Genomic DNA, 19,532 nt, shown 5'->3' with positions numbered 1-19,532 from the left:
CTACAAAAGCAGGATGGTGGGGCTGGGGAAATGGGGTCAGGAGGGCCTGAGTAGGGGTGCAGGCTTGTGATCCAGTACTGCAGACGTGGAGACAAGCAGATCCCTGGGCTTGCTGACCACCAGCCTAACCTGCCTTAGGCCCTAGTGAGAAAACCCTGTGTACAAAAGCAAGGTGGATGGCTTCTGAGGAATAAGTAACACTTCTGGATGACCTGCCGTCTGTATCCCACACCCACACACAGGAAACATGTGATGACTTGATAAAAAATTTCACTCTTAAATTACCTATCTGGATAAAGGACATATCTAGGAGAAATATATATATATATATATATTTTAATTTGGCAAAAGATTCTGAGCAGCTCTAATTCTAAGCATGGTAAATAAACATGAAAAACTAGGACTTTGAACTGTATGCTAGACTTTTATGAGTCATGCTTTCAGAGGGATTTTAAGTCATTGTAAATCGAAAATAATTTTTAAAAATTTAATTTAAAACAAAATTACATCATTCCCCCTCCTGTCCTGCTCCCCTACCAAATTCACTCTTTAGCCATTGGTATTACACATACATACAAACATATAAATACAACCTGCTGAGTCAGTTGAGGGTACATGCTTGAGCGTACATGTTTCTAGGCCTGACCTCCTCGTATTGAGTAACCAGGGGCTCATCTTTGGGGAAGACTCATTCTCCTCCTTTCAGCTTGTAGATCTTCATCTATGGGTGGGGCTTAGAGATTTCCCCATCTTCACTGGGATGTCAACTGTTGGAATTGTTCACATCTTTAGTCAGCCATGTTGTGAAGCTTCCCTGTCATAGCTAGAGGACACACTTAAGCAGACTTTCTATTTCTCTGGCTCTAAAAAAATCTTTCCACCACCTCTTCTGGGATGTTCTCTGAGCCTTAGATGTAGGTGTGTTGTAGCGTTTATCATTTGGGCCTTTGACAAGTCATGTCTGTCTGTAATGATTTGCTACTGCTGCTGCAAAAAGAAGCTTCTTTGATGAGAGATGAGATCTTTGTTTACCTGTGGGTATAAGGATAAGTATTTAGAATACAGTTAGGAATGACATTAGTTTAGGAAAATGGGAGTTGCAGGTTCTCTAAGGTCCAGGATCTCGTTAGCCATACGTAGTTGACTGAGTTTACAGTGGCAAGCATGATTTCCCCTCATGTTAAGCAGGCCTTGAGTCCAGTTAGACAGCTGTTGATTACTGCCACTAATGTCCTTGTAGGAATATGTTGCTATGCTGGTCACTGTTGTGGCATCACAGCTAGGTTGCTTCCTCCCTTAGCTTTTATATTAACTTCCTGTACTATGAAAGGATGCTCAACTGAAGATGTGATGTCTTCAGCAATATGGACTTACCTTCAACTTCCAGGAGGCAGCTAAGTAGAACTACCCTATCTTGTTTTATGAGTCTCTTGTACTCTTCTGACAAGCAACTTAAAAGGGTTCTCATGCCTGGTACTCGGGGCTTTGGAAATAGTCTATGGTTCTTGGCAGGGTACAATAACCCCAGATGGTGTAACTTCATTTAAACTATATGCAACTGTATACATATACACTTAGGTGTAATTTTAGGTAAATATATAACACTTAATGATATTAAACTATTACTAATAATTATTATTACATCATTTCCTATGTCATTTTTAAGCATTCTTATTTACTCCTCCTCCTCTGGCTCCTTCCGTATTGTCTTCTCTCCTCCTCCTCCCCAGTGGAAGCCCCCTTCCCCATTTTCCCTCTGTATTACCTGCCATCATCTCACTAGAGTACCGCTCACCCCACCCCCACATCCATTTACCCTCCTGCTTCTGCAGTTTGCTAGGTCACTGCTTCTCAACCTTCCTAACGCTGTGACCTTTTAATATAATACCTCATGCTGTGCTGACCCCCAACCAAAAACTTATTTCATTGCTGCTTCACAACTATAATTTTGCTATTGTTATGGATCATATTATAAATATCTGATATGCAGGTTGAGAACCGTTACTCTAAGTTATTTATTCACATCTAAAGGTTTGGAGCTAGGAACCATGGGTGAGAGAGAATATTCAGCATTTGTCTTTCTGTGTCTGGGTTACTTCACTCAGTATATTTTCTAGTTCATCCATTTACCTGCACATTTCATGATTCAGGATTTCTTTTTCTTTCTTTTCTTTCTTTTTTTTTTTTTTTTTTAATAGCTGAATTGTCTTTCATTATGGGTATGTGCCATATCTCATTATCCATCAGTCAAAGGCCATATAGGCTGTCTCCATTCCCTGGCTATGTAAACATTATTGAGCAAGTACTTATGAAGTATGATGGAATTTTAGTTCTCCTGTCTTTATTCTTGGAAGATCTACTCAGTCATCAGAATATTCTTTCCAAAAACTGCATTTTTATAGACTTTTAAATGAAAAATCAAATAAAACATTTTTTCAGTGTAGATGCTTTACCCTCTCCCAGTATACGTATAAAATACAATTCTGAGGGTCAGGGCATGTCTCCTTAGTAGTATGATCAGATTCTCTGCTGGAGAGCATTGCTTCTCCTGGGGATTAATGCCTTCCTGGGCTAGGTCTGTGTGAGTAACCTGGTAAGGTCTGCACTGTGAGCCTGACTCAGTTGGTTGCTGATTGTTCAGGAAGCAGGACTATTGGAGCGTCCCAGCAGCACTGTCAGCCAGGAGCAGCAGAGAAAGTGGATAGAAGAACTGAGTAAACAAGTAGAAGCCGACCAGCAAAGGAGAACAGAGGAGAAAATGACACATTCAAAGGTAACTCGGCAAGTCTCTGGCTTCAGTGGAAGTGAGAGTCCAAGTCTTTCATCACATAAATTTACAAATATCCTGAAACTGTTTGGCAAATTAAACATTTATCCTTATGAAACTGTTTTCATAGAATGCATTTAGTGTGGTTTTACATAGCTTTTTATAACTTTAGAAATGAATTTTTTAATTCCTAAGATATCTAATTACATAAAGAATCAAAAAATACAATTTTGTTGGTTATTATGATGTATATACTACTTGACTTCTTTCCTTTCTGAGATTTGATTCACTTTTATTTTCATAGGTGTTTTGCCTGCATATATGTCTGCACTACATGTGTACAAGGAGGCCAGAATAGAGTTAGAATGCCCTGGAGCTAGAGTAACAGGCAGTTGCTCGCAGCCATATAGGTGTTGGGAACAGAACCCAGGTCTCTTCTTGGAAGAGCAGGCGATCAGTGTTTGTCATTGATAGTTTTTATGGGGGTAATTGAAAAAGTTCTGAGCATTTCTCATTTGTCACTGTTAGGGTGAGGACCATGACAGATGGGCAGTGCATTTTGATTCGTTCAAGAGTCTTCCTGGGTCTCAGTCTCGGCTGTCCTGTCAGTTACCACACCAGCACCCGGAGTCCTTTTGTGTCTCTCCTGACACTCAGGAGCTGGCTGATGTCAACAGTGTTTACACACCTCCCCCTGCCATCCGGGTGGAACTTTCAGAGGAACAACAGCAAGCCAAACCTGTTCCAGATATGGCTGTGTCATACGGTCAGAAAACAAAGTAAGTTGACTTTAGTGTTTAGTCTGTTAGAAAGTGTATTCAACTAGAACTGTCACTGTGTTCAGCAAGTTTCAGTTTGGCATTTTTCTCTGAAATAGAAATGATTAGCAGATGTAACAAGTGGAAAAAAAATGGTTACCCTTTCTGGCGTTTTGAATAACTAATGTATACTTCACAGCTTTCTCCGTTCTATGACTGCACTCCTGGACCCAGCACAGATTGAGGAGCGGGAAAGACGTCGGCACAAACAATTAGAACATCAGGTATCTATCACACTGTAAAACACTTGGTGTTTTCATATTGTGCCTCACATGGTAAAACATTCAGTAAGGCATATACCACCACACACAGTTGGAAATTCTGATAGAAATGTTCAGCATGGGTCCAGTTATATCTTGCTGTAAATCCAGTCTTTTAACACAACTGGTATCATTTTAGAGTTAAGCTTGGGCTGAGGACCAGACAGTATTATTGCCATGCTGCCTGCCTTTTGGTGGAACCATTAAATGAGTATGTTGTATACATAACTTTGTACTATACTATTATTATTGGCTACTTCCTCAGAGTTTTGTTCAGGTCTTTGAAAGAAAACACACACACACACACACACACACACACACACACACACACACACACACATAAAAAAAAAAATGGAAGTAGACTTCCGCCTAAGCAGTCCAGTAGGTAATAATATAAGGCTGAGATTGAAACTCATTTCAGTCTGACATTAGAGGGACTTAATGGCCTGAGTGACTTTTTGTGGTTCTCTTTTCTCTGAAGCGTTTGTGTGTTGAAATGAGCCCTTGCCATGTTGCTCAGATGTGGTTTAAACATTTTTTATCTGGTCTTCTGAGTAGCAGGGGCACTGTTCCCAGCAGACAGGCACTCAGCACACAGCACTGTTCCCAGCAGACAGGCACTCAGCACACAGCACTGTTCTCAGCAGACAGGCACTCAGCACACAGCACTGTTCCCAGCAGACAGGCACTCAGCACACAGCACTGTTCCCAGCAGACAGGCACTCAGCACACAGCACTGTTCCCAGCAGACAGGCACTCAGCACACAGCACTGTTCCCAGCAGACAGGCACTCAGCACACAGCACTGTTCCTAGGTTCAGCAGTTCTTTTAAACATTTTGTGAGTAATTTGGCCCAGTTAGTTTTCTTTTTTGAACTCAGTGAAAAGCTGAGCACATCTCCCATTTCTCAGTCTGTCTAGTGAATACTAAGGTAATTACTTTAGTTAATTCTTTTTTGTGCTACACATGCTAGGTAAGCACAGTTCTCTCCTACTTCATTATGTGTGTGACTGATAAACGGGTGCTCCATCAATTTTGATTTGTACAGTGACTTGTGATTATTTATGACTAGAAAGCAATCATGGCTCAAGTAGAAGAGAACCGCAGGAAGAAGCGGCTGGAAGAAGAACAGAGGAAGAAGGAAGAGCAGGAAGAGGAGCAGCGCTTGGCTCGGGAACGGGAGGAGATGCAAAGGCAATATGAAGAGGACATTCTTAAGCAGAGACAGAAGGAAGTGGGTACTTGTATGGTGGAAGTGAAGAGGCTGGTGTCTGCACATGGTTTGAATTGTGCACTACATGTGGAGACACTACAGCTAAGGAAGGGGAGGCTTGGCAAGGTCACACTCCTTGAGTTGTCCAGATCTCAGATGCTGCATGCTTGGCCTGTTAATGGTAGGTGGTCAGGGTGAACACAGCACCAAGCTTCATTATGATCTGGATAGTAAATACATAGAACCTTCTAATAATTCTAGGTATTGGGCCCACAAGATGGCTCAGCAGGTAAGGGGTGTTGACCACCAGTACCTGGAACCCATGTTCCAGAAAAGGATTTAGAAAGTTAATTTAGAATCTCCACACACATACTGTGGTACAACCATTACCACCTCCTCACCCCTAAATAAATCTAAAGTAATAATGATTATAGATATTAAAAAAGAGTAGTGATTGGCTGGGATTGCTGGTGAAATTCCTGGCTGAGTTAGGAGCTTCCATTAGGCTTGGCAATAGTCTTTTCAAAGAGTTGATGTCTTGTTGTCTAGCATAACTCTCTGTTAGCGATCCAGATAGGGTAGGTAGGGTGGTCCCAGTGCTGTGTCTGAGCTGACCTGACCATGCGGACTATCTAGTGATATTTCAGTTGTCAGCTTTAAAAACACTGAGTCTGCACTTCCTTGACAGTTTTCACTTGATACCTTTCAAAAATTGGATGTGGAAAGGTATGGTCTGCACTCCATTTCATTGAGTAGGCTGTGACAGCTGGCATAGTGGTGGTGCACACCTGTAATCCCAAAATTTGGGAGTTTTAAGGACAGCCTGGTCTACACGATGAGACCCTGTCTAATAGCAAGAACAAAAGCATGTTAGAACTGTAATCTCTAAAAGGCCCTATTGACTGTCCTTCAGTTGCTGTCTAGACCAGTGCCTGCTAGGTAAGGGAGAGCTTGAGCATTTGTACTGAATGGGAACAGTCACTTCATTGAATGTCCTTGGTAATTATTTCATGGTGTATGTCAATCTTGATAGGAAATCATGACTCTAAAGACAAATGAGCTATTCCACACAATGCAGCGAGCTCAGGAGTTGGCACAGAGACTGAAACAGGAGCAGAGGATCCGAGAACTGACTCAGAAAGGACATGATGCATCCAGGCTGATTAAAAATCTTGGCGGTAAGTGACTAATCAGACTTTTATTCATAGTTTTGATTTTGAAGATGATTTTAAATACTTGCCTACTTTAAATCCTTAAGAACACACATTAACTAAATATTTTTAAAGGAATAAGCTTTTCATCCAACCATCTTTAATAATTTAGAAAGCTGCCTTGAAGTATTACACATTGCAATATCTTTTTCACAGAAATTTTCACAGTAATCCTGACATAGGTAAAATGTGTACTTTAATATTCATTCTTAGATTTTTAAATTCAGCAAGGGCTAAGAATATAGGTAACTTTTAATAATAAATTTAGGCTATATTATTAAGTCTAGACTTTCAAATTTTTTCCTACAGTTTATGGTGATTAAGTAAAAACGTCTGTTAAAGTACCTTTGTCTTTTAGTGCAAGGGCTCAAACCCAGGGCCTTGTGTGGTAGGCAAACACAGCTGCCCAGCTGTGTCCCTAGCCCCCACATGGAGTTTGTTTGTACTCTTCCATGTCATTTTGAGGTCTGTTTCTCATTGCTATCTGACACAGCACAAGTGGATTACAAGGTCTCCACTAATGTTTCCAGTTCAAGAAGGGATGCTCAGGAGGCTGCTGACGAAGCTTGCACAGTCTCTCCCAAGAAGGACACCGGAGTGCAGACAGGTACTCATGCCCAGTATTTCCTGTTCCGTCTGTCTAAAGTGAAGACATTGTAGGGGCTATTGTCTTTGCAGTAACATCTCTTGTAGCCAAGGGTGACCCAGAAATAATCCCCACCTATGGAACACTGGCATTACAGGGATGTAGCACTGTGCCCCTTTCATGTGACACTGGGGACTGAGCCCAGGACATAGTGCATGCTAGGCAAGCGCTTTACGAAACTGAGCTACAGTTCCACCTAGAAATGTGAGGTTTTAACAAAATAAAGGGATCTTTTGATTTTTAGTTTTAGATTTATTGTGAGATCTAATTCACATAACATATTTGTTCCTTCCCCCTCTTTTCTTTGTAGTTCAGAGAAAAAGGGCCTTATACTTGCTAGGCAAGCACTTGACCAGTTAGCTAAATATCTAGCCCAAATCTTACCCATATAAGAGGCACCATTTGTTGCTGGTCTGGAATTCTCAGAAATCTTGCTGCCTCTCCCTCCCAAGTTCTACTATTAAAGACATGCAGCCAGGCGGAGGTAGCGCACACCTTTAATCCCAGCACTCAGGAGGCCGAACCAGGTGGATCTCTGTGAGTTCAAAGCTAGCCTGGTCTACAGAGTGACATCCAGGACAGGCACCAAAACTACACAAAGAAACCCTGTCTACAAAAAACAAAAACAAACGAACAAAAAAGGCATTGCATACCATGCCCAGCTCTGTTTGGTGTTCTTTAACATACTCATACTTGTGCAGTTATCATCACAATTTAGAACCTTTTCAGTATTCAAATTGATTTTCTGTGAAAGATGCTTTTTAAAAATACGAATACATCACCAATTTGCATGTCATCCTTACACAAGGGCCATGCTAATTTCATTTCAGTTTTAGTGTATGTGCATTGGTATTGAGCACAGGACTCAATGAGTAACTCACAAATAGGGACTCTTCAGTTCACTGTGTCTGTACTTTTCATGTAACCAGAATTATGCTGTAAGTGGTCTTTTGTGCCTGGCTTACTGACTTCAGCATGATATATGGGTTTATCCATATTGTAGATCTTATTATGACACAATTCCATTTATTCCTTAGACTCCACTGTGGGAAATATACTGGATTTTGTTCTATGAACATTTCAATTATTTCTACTTAGGACTATTATAAACAGTGCTACTGGGACAAGTTACAAATTTTTGTGTAAATGTTTTCTGTTCTCTTAGGAAAGAGGAGTTAGAATTTGTGAATTATGTGATAGGTGTATTAAGCATTTGGGGAGCTGCTGAACTGTCATGCAAAGCACCTGTTTTAACAGCAGTTCTTATCTCTCCATGTCCTTGCAACACTTAGATTCTTTCTGATCTGCATTACCCCAATGACTGATATTGCACGTTTTTCATGTGCTAGTCTTAAATTTTAAATAACACAATATCCACATTGGACACTCCTGAACAAAAAGGGATTTGTAATTTAGTGTATATATGTATAGGGGTGGGTGGGCAGGCTTGTGTAAATGAGTGCAGTGCCTATGGAAACCAGAGTATGGCATCAAATTTCCTGGAGCTGGAATTATAGGTGGATAACTGCTGGGAACCAAACTTTAAGGGCAGTACCGGGAAGTGCTGAGCCAATTCTTCAACCCCTAGGTTTGAAGACTTTTTTGAGGCAAGACCCCAGATATCTTTAACTCTTCAGGGAAACCCTTCTTGTTTTCTCAGTTCCATGAAGTTATCTTTTTCCATTTAAAACTAGTTATAAATGGGCCTTCCTGAAGTATTTGTTGATATAGATCCTGATGGATCCTAAAGTAGCTTCTAATCTTAAGCCAAGAGATCACATTGCCCAAGCCACTCTAACATTGTACTGTGACAGACTGTTCCTGGAGAGATGCAACATACCTTATCCCAGAGAGGAAGCCCAAGATACTAGAGTAACAACTGTATCAGTGTTCCATTGGTGAACCATTGAGTTTTTATTACTAACAGGAATATGGCTAAGGGGTTACTGATGAGGATCACAGATATTCAAAAGCAGCTACATCACCAGAGAGCCCACCCCAAAACTGGTGTCCACCCCTGAAAGCTGCACCTGGAGCTCTGCACAGCCTGCAAAACAGCTCCCTCCCCAGTAGGAATCTCTCCTCTGCAGTTTTGCTGTCTCCTCCAGCAGGGGCTTCTTTTTATATAGTGCTGGGAGGGGTCTTTCAGGAATTTTCAAGATTTTTCTCTCATACATAATGTCCTTTTATTTCCCTCCTGGGGCTCAAGAGCCTCCCCTTCTTTCCTGTAGGAAACAGCCATAAACATACTACTATTTTCTGCCAGTTACTTGAGATATTATATTAGTTCAGTATATCAGAGTAGCCACAGTTCATCTGAAGGGATGGTGAGAACTGGTGACAGGGCATTGTGGTGCCACTCAAGTTCTTTCTTAAAATTGCTTTGTTAATGGTAATGTTGAATGTTGCACCTGCTGTAGAAAACAGTATAGCAGTTGCTCAAAAAAAAAAAAAAAAAGAGCCGGGTGGTGGTGGTGGCGGCGGCGGCGGCGGCGGCGCATGCCTGTAATCCGAGCACTTGGGAGGCAAAGGCAGGTGGATCTGTGAGTTCAAGGCCAGTCTGGTCTACAGAGCTAGTCCAGGACAGGGTCCAAAGCTACAGAGAAACCCTGTCTCGGGAAAAAAAAAAAAAAAAAAAAAAAAGAAATGGTTTTGGAGTTGGGGATTTAGCTCAGTGGTAGAGTGCTTGCCTAGGAAGCGCAGGCCCTGGGTTCGAGCCTCAGCTCCACAAAAAAAAAAAAAAAAAAACAAAACAAAAAACCCTCCATTTTGGGGTTTACACCTGTAGAAACTTGGATTCATAGCAGCATTTCTTCTAACCTAAGTATCTATGTACATTAACTACATTAACAAAATTAATCCTATTTTATACAGTGGAATTAGCACAAGGGAATTCTGACATGTGTCTAACTATATGGTATAAACTCTGAGAATTTTATACTAATTGAATAAGCCAGTGTCTTTAAATTTTTTCATATTTTATACAGTGTCTGGGCTGGCCTGGAACTTGCTTCCTGAAACTCTGTAGACCAAGTTGGCGTTGAATTTGTTCCAGTCCTCTAATTGTTGGGATGATAGGTGTGTAGCACAAAGCTCTGTTTATATGGGCTATTCGGAATAGACATTTCTAGAATATCAAAACTGAATAGTTACCAGCTTTTTTTTGAAGGGGAGCAGTTCTTTAATGGGTGGTTTCATTTTGAGGATTAAATGAAACCACCCATTGAGGGATGGAAGAATGGCATAGCAGGTAAAGGTGATTGCCACCAAGGCCAAGAAGCTGAGTTCCATCCTTGGAATTCACATGGCAGAAGGAACCAACTTCACAAGTTGTCCTTTGACTCCCATCTTTGAGAAAAGTGTATTTCTACCATGTTTTTAAAATTAATTAATTAATTGTAATTTTTATTTAGATGACTTAAATTTAGCAATTTTCAGCGATGCACTACCACACTGTGGATCATTAACAGAGAAGGGCACTAGAAACTTTTCTTCTCCAGAGATTTCTGCAGAATTTAATGGACAGATTAGCACTAAAAAAGAGAAGCAAGAACTGAGCATGGATAAAGGCACTAATTTAGACAAAGAAAACAGCTGGTATAATGGCCAGTGTAATCATTATAGAAGAACAGAGAAACAAACAAAACTTATGAAGAAATGTCCCAAAAAGCCTGCTTGGAATATAAATAAGCCTCTCAAAAGTTATGTTCCTGCATCAGCAAAGTATCCTGTGCATCTCCAGAAGGAAAAAGAAGGAAAAAAGGTAAGAAGGCAGATGGAACTGCTTCACTTACTAGAAAGGAACGACCCTGAGAACCTCTCCCAAAACAGAGGCACTTCACCACAAGTTCTTACTTCATCCCATCGAGAAACTGAGTCAGAGATCAGGTTGCATCTACTCAAAAAGGTAAGACTCTTTTATTTCATTACTATGTAGTAATGTTTCTGAATTCAAAGTAGTTGCCCAAACCCATGCTTTCAGAAGGCTGTGGTTCATCTAAGTAGGTTATAGAAAATTAAATATTAGTGGTCAGATGAAGTTAGCCTGAGCAGCTGCACCAGGGACTGTAGCCCCCAAAGCCAAATCTTTATGCAGATGAATGCTTCTTTATTCAGATGCATATGAAAATGTCACACACATAAAATGACATACTACTCAGTTGTAAAGAAAAATGAAATTAACCCTATCTCAAAAAAAACACAAGCTTATAATTTAACATGTAAGTACACATAAAAGTATACAATTTAGGAGACCAAAAAAATAATAGATAATTAAAGGATGGAATGTTGGCAAGATACATCAATTCTGAATGAAGATACAAAGATTTTTGTTGCTGGTTTTTTTGTAGTAGACAAGTGAATAAAATCATGGTAGTAAGTATAAAACCCTAAACAGAGCCATGTGTGATGGGGCATGTCTTTAATCCCAGCACTCTGGAGGCAGCTAGGGAGTTTGAAGCCAGCCTGGTCTACACAGGAAGATCTAGAGACCTTTCTCAGAAAATAACACAAGAAAAAAAAAAAAAAACTGAAACGTAAGCAAAGCTCCAGAATGGTCCTCCAAACTTAGAAGTTCACTGTGATGTAGTTTAGGGCTGATCAAGTGTTTTGGAGTGACTTCCTCAAAGTAGCTGTATGAAGTTTTTGTGAATTAGAATACTGTGATTTTTATTAAAACAAAAAACCTCATATATGTTGTCCATGTAGAAAGGAATTACTGGCCTGGTCCTATACTGTATTGCAGCATACAGTATTCTTATTTAACATGCCCAGCTTATTGAAGCATGTCCAAGAAGTTGGTGCGAAAGCTCAGCAGGTGAGAAGGTGCCTGCTACAGGAGCCTGATGACCTGTGTTACCAGGACAGAAGCAATTCTAATTGTCTTCTGACTTGCACGCACATATACAGTGTTTTAGAAGTATCTGGAGACATGTGAAAATGGCACTCCATGTTTGCTTGTGTTATCCATCTTTTAGGTAGAAGAACCTCTGAAGACTCCTTCAGTTATGAAAGAAAGGTATGTGTATTACTTCCTTAGCTACTTAGTGCTTTTTTGTGTGGGAAACAAAATACCTATTCAAAATCTGGATGACAGTTCCACGTGCAGACGAAGGCAGAATAGGAAAGGATAGGATAGGAAAGAGGCACAGCTGGCTTTCACTCATTTGGTAAATGTAATATAGAGTGGTTTTGAGCTGGACTGGACCTAATAAGCATGTTTGACTTTTCCATGTCTATCAGCATTGGAATAGGCATTCAGTTTGGATAAATCCGATAGGGAAATAGATTGGTTAAAACCAGCATTAAGGGGGCTGGAGAGATGGCTCAGAGGTTAAGAGCACTGACTGCTCTTCCAGAGGTCCTGAGTTCAATTCCCAGCAACCACGTGGTGGCCAACAACCATCTACAGTGAGGTCTGGTGCCCTCTTCTGGCCTGCAGGCATACATATGCATAATAAATAAATCAAAAAATAAATATGCATAATAAATAAATCAAAAAAGCATTAAAAAACCATTTAATTAGGTGGAAGGTTTAGGCTGGCTTTTTTATTCTTTATCTTTGTGCATAAAGCAAACTTACCTCACAATTAGAGCTCTAACACCAACTTTAGTTCAGACAGCACAGGCCTAATTTCATAGTAAATCAAGTAAAGAGAAACGAGGTTAAACTCACCCAACATTGACTCTTAGAGAAACTAAAAATTTAAATTAAATGCCCCCCCATATCTCCATTATACTGTTTTATGAGAAATTATAGACCTTAGATGGTTATATCTAGTATTCCTTAAGGTAGACCAGACACATCTTAAATGAACTGCAGTGTGGTTAGATGTGTTGGAAAACAAGCAGTTTCTAGGGGCCAAAGAGAAGATGGCTCAGCAGTTAAAAGCACAGCCTGTTTGCTGCTCTTCCAGAGGATCTAGGTTCACTTCTCAACACCCACATAGTGGCTCACAATCACTAGTTCACAACTCTAGTTCTAAAACATGCAATTTCTTATTAATGTTTGGGGTTTTGTTTTTGATAGGTTTCAGTCATCACCAGCAGTAAAGAATAGAACTCAACAAACTCAGACTAATTCATTATACTTACCACTAAAAAATAATGACTATGAAAAAGAGAATCTGACCTTAGGAGATGGTCAAACTAAATCATCAGATGAGCTGTCTGAGACATCTCATTTCATTCCCTACGTTCGAACAAATGAGATCTATTATCTTGATCCAGATGCACCCTTGTCGAGGCCTTCAACCCAGGACAACCAATACCAAAAATCACATGGTAAGTTAAGTAGCATTACTATAAAAGTTGAAGATGAGGGGCTAGAGATGGCTCAGTGGTAAAGTGCCTATTGTTCTTTAGAAGTTTGGTTCCTAGCACCCACATTAGGTGGCAGTGTGCTCCAGCACCAGGGTAATATTTCAAGCCTTTCAGCTTCCACAGGCACCAGTACTCACAACATGTACACAGATAGCGTAATAAACTCCCAACCTTAAATGCTTCAACATTAGTCTATGAAAGATTTAACATACTACAGCTAACTATTAGTAATTTGCTTAACTGTTTTAAACCTTACCTCTATCCTTCAGATTATGGCCAACAAGAGCCATTTGACTCCGACCATACCAAGGACCCACTTCTTAATCCTAGATTGGTGAAAAACAGGGATCGACAGCAAGCTATCCTTAAGGGGCTTTCAGAATTAAGACAGGTATGAGCTTTTTTACCAAGTAACTAGATGTTTAGATGCTTGTTCTCTCTATATGGTGGCAGTGTTTGTATCCTAAGAATGAAAGTCATGAGACAGTTTGGATATTATGACAATTTTTATTTAAAAATATGTACATTAAACATCAAAACACAATAAAGTGCTAAAACCAAAGAAAGAAACAAATACACAATTATGCTTTAATGAATTTTAACCAATATGGTCCATTCTTTTTTTTAAAGTTTAGAACAGAATAGATCTGTTCAAAGAATGAAATTATATACATGGAGCTATTCACCAGACTTATCCCCATCTCTGATTTTTGCATAACCTTTATACAGGCAAAAAAACAACAAAAAAACCACCCTAGTAATGTGCTGAAACCTATCCAGGGGCTTATTACACTGTATTTGAGAAGAATTTTGCTCATGTGTTGCTTATCCTTTATTATTCTACCTAAAACTAGAAAACTATTCAGACCCATTTACTTGTATTCTTTAAGTGCTACCTCTGCTTACATACAGCTTGAGTGAAACCTTGGTAACTCACCCAAAGGAACAAGAGAAAGGAGTGTGATGTTCACTCTTGACCCTAACCCTTATACTATTTCGGACAATAAGACCCTCATGTCGTCTCATGATATTAAGAGCACTTGAGAATGGATTTCATTTGAAATCCACAGTTGCAGTAATTTTTTTTTTGAAAAAAAAAAAAAGCAATCATCCCTGTTTGTATAGTAGAAAATACTCTAGATAGGTAACACCTGAACAAGGAGGTCCAGTATAAGAATTACTAAAAAAAGATGAAACTTGAGCTATGTCCAATAACAGTTCTATCCTGAGCTCCATTTTTCTCTATCTTGTATTTAAGTTGGCTATACACCTTCACTAAACTATCAATGTGATTGCAGGGTCTTCTCCAGAAACAAAAGGAGTTGGAAACGAATCTCATGCCCTTAACTGCAAACCAAGAAGATAATTTTAGCTCTTCGTTTTAAATGTGCTCACCACTCAACTGCATTATTCCAGCACCCAATGAAAAACTTCACATTATCTAGTGAAATGCTGTATTTTTTAAATATAATAAAACAGTTTATAGTTAAAAAAAAATGATCTCTGTCATACTAGGGTGTAAAAGTACTTTCTACTTACCATAATAGAGTCTGGAGATCCCTGACCTGTTAACATTGTTGCTTGTTCTGTAAGAGGTTCTTTTAGGGCATGAGAAGTACTAGTAACACACTGAGCTAGACTCTTACTGAAATAACTCAAATTCATTTTAGAATCCTGTGGTTTTTCTTTTCTGTAAATTTTGTTTCCATTGCATTAAAGGTAGAGATGCCCCAGTTTTTACAATATTGAAGTTAGCATTATCTCATCTCCACCATACAGTCTTTCTATATAGATTTAGTATAGCACTAAAGTGCCTAACTAGTTCTAATTAAGACCACCTCAAAGATCTGTTCCAATTATCCGATGCCATTGAAAACAGAAGGCCCATTTTTAAACGTTCATTTGATTGACTATAGGATCACACGAAACAGTATTTATCAAGGATCTCAAAGACTGACTAAAATTTAAGTGAAGCTAAATTTCTACACAGCTAAACCTAAAGATTGAGAAAATGCTACTTGGTATTATAGACATAGGTTTACTACCTAAAATGCAACTGCACTGTTAGGTATAGCTTGAGGTACTGAGCCAAAAATCCTATAAATATTGACACTGCTGGCTTATACCTGTGTAAAAACACTATACAAAAGCTTTAATCAAAATAAATAGACATTTCAGCAAAGTTAGTTATCTGACATTAAAGAAAGTCATTACTATTTACCATTCTTTTATAAACATCAAATTTTACATATAAAACAGACTTCAATTTGAAGCCCAAGTACAGGTAACAAATGTAAAACTGAAAGGTGCCAACATGAGATAATCTGATTACAGTATGTCCAAAAAATATATTTATTTCAATTTTCAGGTGCTTCAAATGTTACAGGCCATCATGATTTAAGTACGTGGGAAAGAAAAAAACATTTCATAAAGGTTAGGAAATTTGTTTTTAAATCATCAATTCACACTTTTAAGAAACTGTAAAAAGTCCACAACAACTTTTTTTTTTTCTGGTAGTGGTGGTGGGGAGGTTTTTACTGTAATTTATCTTTGGACACATCCTTAACTTACTGGAGATTTCTCTCTATCCAAGTTTTTGTAAGCAGATAAAAAGTAATTTTCATTTTCTTGAGACTGAGTTGATGAAAGGGCATATGGTGTCCCCAGAAACGTCTGATGAGTGAGAACATTAAAATGACTAAACTGATGGGACATTTTTAATTGATTTTGATAAGCCTGACCGTTGCTATATGAATCTTGTTCGGCTGAATTGCTGTTCTCTCCTTCAGAGCATACTCTATCAATAGGAGCTCTCTCTTCACAATCAATTTGGTAAGTCTTATCTTCTAATAAACTTTTTTGCACGTCAAGAGATGACTGCAATTCAATTTCAATATTCTGTTTTTGATCTGTTCCACTTGATCCTTTGGTTTCTCTCGCCAATATTTCTGAATGAAAACTGCTGAATACTTCTATATGTGAGATTTCATCCCCTGAATCCAGAGACATATCCTCTTCATCCTTTTCACCGTTTTCTAAAAGAGCTACATTTAAAAAACAAAAAGCCCTCCTCTATTGAAATACACAATTTGTATAGTTTGTAAAATTTACACTACTCACACAACATAGTGCGTCAGGATCTGCAAAGTCCACAATCCCTTAAAGCTTGGTCTTCTGCCACAAGTTCACTTAGTCACAACACTCACACTAGGTGTGAGTGTCCAGATAATCCGATGCTAAAAGCTTCTGCGAAATGTGTTCACGTTTAATGGTGGGAAACCCCAACTCCCAGCTCCAAAGGGGTTAATGTCAAAACAGCATCTAAAGTTATACGGTAATTCAGTATTTCATAAGACAAATATAAAATAAAACTTCTGACATGTAGCTTCACTGAATTTCTAAACTGGTTAGCTCTGCTGAATGCTCAGTCATCTCTGCTTTTCACCAAAAATAATTAAAGAACAGCTTTTATTTTAAAGTCTGGAACCAAGCAGAGGCCATATCACAGAAGACTGAAGGTAAGATACCCTCACTACCTGTAATTAAATTAACACATATATCTGAAGACCTTCTGTAGCCCAACAATCCCTCTATCTGCCTGCCTTAATAAAAACTAACAGCTTACATACACTCATAGGGAAAATTAATCCTCTAAGTATGTGCCGTCCACAGAATAGACGAGTGAATTACATAGTCTATATACTAACAACTTGTACTGACTACAATAAATGAGCAGATCTTGTATATTATACTAAGTCCTACAGTGATGTCTATTATTGACACTGAGTAAATGGTGTCAATAAACATTTCACTATTGGATAAACAAAACCATTCCTCATTCTACCTCACCTAAAGAAAACAAAAACTACTAAAAAGTTACCTGACTGTGACTCAAGATTCTCAATAGCACCAAGCAGCGGAAGACTTTCTTCTGTGACTGAGTTATGATATCCCACAAGACTTTTAAAGTTTTGCATAAAGTCTTCAGCAGTTGCAACTATAATTCCATTATCTGTATAACTGGAAACCATCTTGATAGTCTTCTCTAAATTAAAAAAAGAAAATGTACATAAACTGATACCTGCTGTCAACAAAATGCTTCCCATCATATAGTCAGAATTATAATTTAACACCTACTCCAGCCCCCTGAAATTATTTCACTAACTCTTCTATCAGCAAGAGCATGTTCCTACCTGTTAGAAAGACTATGTGTCGCTGTTGTATGTTCTGAGCCTGAAGCCTGATAAGGCAGTCCATTTCTGGAGCATTTCGAGTTTGTGAATCACAATTGTGATAGGACAAAATCTCAACCAGATGTTTCTTCTGATATACATTTAGAAGAGACAGCAGACTCAGAGCTTTAGTATTCAATCTGTAAGATTAAGCAGAGTTCAGTACCTAGATATTGGCATTTTAAAATTCGCTATGGGAAATTCTGCTTCAGTTAATTAAAAGTACTTCTCAACTGAGGAAACTAATAACCACGACAAGCTGTTGACCTTACTGTTTGATATAAGAATGCTGGTTTAAGAAGGAAGGAAAAAAGAACTGTGCATCTGACAAGCATTTTTTTTTGGGGGGGGGGGGGCTCTTTAATGCAGTTAGACTAAAACCTGAACCAGTCATTCTATTAAATTATTCTTAGTTTTATTAATTTTAAATGTTAAGGACATTAAAGAACAAAAAAGTTGGGCACAGTGGCATGTCTATAATAGCAGCATTTCAGGAGGTGGATAGCCCAGGCTACCTTGTCTCATAGACAAATAGAGTATAATTCTTCCTAACATGCAGCTTTTAAGCTATTTATAATACTTCAAGGTAAAAACTGGAGATACACCTTTGGATACACTACATATGAACTTAAGACTTGCCCTTTGTCTATTTCACAGGCTGTGAAAATGAGTAAGACTAAATAAAAAAGTTCAGTATTTGCCACGTGTGTGTTACAACTTTTTAAATTACAGCATTCAAGATGCTAAGGAAAGACGACTGAGTTTGAAGCCATTCTGAATTATATAATGAGACTGTCTCAAAACATTTTAACTACTGTACATAGCCAAACACTGTAATTATTTAACCTTGAATTTTCTGAAGACTGTCAGAGAATGTTAATAGGTGTTACAGTAATCCAAAGACCTAGAACTTGTTTTGGTGGTGTCTGCGTATAATCCCAATACTTTGGAGGCAGAGGCAAAAGGACTGTCCATGAGTTTAAGGCCAGCCTGGTCTACAAAGTGAACAGCAGGCTAACTGGAGTTAACGTACAGCAAAAGGCCTAGCTTAAATCAAAGAGGGTAAAATTAACTTATAAAAATTGGGGACTGGGAAAAAAAAGGCTTGCAGACAGGAGGACCTGATTCATAACCCCAGAACCCACACAGCTGGATGTATCTATCTACCATCCCAGCATGCAGAACAAAGACTGGCAGTTCATGAGAGCTCCCTGGCAAAGTGTAGTTGTTATGGTAATACATCTATTAAGGTGGAGAGAAAGAAAGATAAATGACATCCTGCTTTGGCTTCTGAATGCACAGGTGAGTATACTCCAACATGCACATGGCTCCACACACAAAATTCTATGAATTACATTTAGGAAATTCTAGCTGATGAAAATCCTCTAATGTGTAATTAATTACATTATAAAGATACTCTACTAACAAGACACAGCACCTCAAATTTACCATACTGTTCATGGAACTTTTCAAGTAACTAGTACTCCAAGGAAGTAATTTCCAGACATGCTAGAAACCACATGAACATCCATATTATAAATCAGTGTTCTAATTGAACCCTGTCAGAATGAGATCAACCTTTGATGATTAGTTACCTGAAGTACTTAACTTGGGACAGCGTTTGACTTAGACTGCAAATATAGATGAGTTGTTTGGTGCCTGTCTTGGATCTTGCTCTACCTTCTGAATGCTGGGATTAAAAGTATTTGCCATCCAAAAAAAAAAATTTGCCAGGCAGTGATGGTGCACACCTGTAATCCCAGCACTTGGGAGGCAGAGCCAGGCGGATCTCTGTGAGTTCGAGGCCAGCCCGGTCTACCAAGTGAGTTCCAGGACAGGCACCAAAGCTACACAGAGAAACCCTGTCCCGAAAAACCAAATAAATAAATAAATAAATAAAAATAAAATAAAAGCATTTGCCACCACTGCCCAGCTCACAGATCAGTATTTTGTTGTTGTTTGTTTTGTTTTAAAGGCGTGCGCCACCACCGCTCGGCTACAGATCAGTTTTTAAAAGGCTTTAAATGTGTCATCTATATCACAGCCTTTTCCCCTAAGGCTTGG

The 19,532-nt window shown here is 38.9% G+C and overlaps 2 protein-coding genes and 1 pseudogene across 11 annotated transcripts in view; 1 reads left to right on the top strand and 2 right to left on the bottom strand.

The window, feature by feature from the left end:
- Ccdc66 (coiled-coil domain containing 66) overlaps positions 1-19,532 on the top strand; it is a 38,159-nt gene that overhangs the window by 11,170 nt on the left and 7,457 nt on the right. For 3 of the 7 annotated variants that reach the window (XR_004945888.1, XR_004945885.1, XR_004945887.1), the window contains 12 exons: positions 2,642-2,773; positions 3,296-3,546; positions 3,725-3,809; positions 4,918-5,079; positions 6,092-6,236; positions 6,763-6,876; positions 10,329-10,822; positions 11,892-11,932; positions 12,944-13,197; positions 13,506-13,627; positions 14,535-15,669; positions 16,026-16,068. Coding sequence is in view for 3 of the 7 variants with exons in the window: in XM_036198755.1 (XP_036054648.1) it covers positions 2,642-2,773; positions 3,296-3,546; positions 3,725-3,809; positions 4,918-5,079; positions 6,092-6,236; positions 6,763-6,876; positions 10,329-10,822; positions 11,892-11,932; positions 12,944-13,197; positions 13,506-13,627; positions 14,535-14,621 (1,887 nt within the window). In the remaining 4 variants the exon portion in view is untranslated. Of the gene's footprint in view, positions 1-2,641; positions 2,774-3,295; positions 3,547-3,724; positions 3,810-4,917; positions 5,080-6,091; positions 6,237-6,762; positions 6,877-10,328; positions 10,823-11,891; positions 11,933-12,943; positions 13,198-13,505; positions 13,628-14,534; positions 19,161-19,532 lie in introns of those variants that run through there. The other 4 variants (XR_004945886.1, XM_036198756.1, XM_036198755.1 and 1 more) reach the window with 4 other exon arrangements.
- On the bottom strand, positions 7,678-7,775 carry LOC118591655 (annotated as a pseudogene).
- Positions 13,724-19,532, bottom strand: part of Tasor (transcription activation suppressor) — a 56,437-nt gene continuing 50,628 nt past the window's right edge. For 3 of the 4 annotated variants that reach the window (XM_036198751.1, XM_036198752.1, XM_036198753.1), the window contains 3 exons: positions 17,430-17,608; positions 17,117-17,281; positions 13,724-16,280 (listed from right to left, as the gene is read on the bottom strand). In XM_036198751.1, the coding sequence (XP_036054644.1) occupies positions 15,799-16,280; positions 17,117-17,281; positions 17,430-17,608 (826 nt within the window). In that variant the 3' untranslated portion in view covers positions 13,724-15,798. Of the gene's footprint in view, positions 16,558-17,116; positions 17,282-17,429; positions 17,609-19,532 lie in introns of all 4 variants that reach the window. The other variant, XM_036198754.1, reaches the window with a different exon arrangement.

Source organism: Onychomys torridus, chromosome 9, assembly GCF_903995425.1.
Source record: "Onychomys torridus chromosome 9, mOncTor1.1, whole genome shotgun sequence".
Lineage (NCBI taxonomy): Eukaryota > Metazoa > Chordata > Mammalia > Rodentia > Cricetidae > Onychomys > Onychomys torridus.
This window is presented reverse-complemented; position numbering and strand designations above follow the sequence as displayed.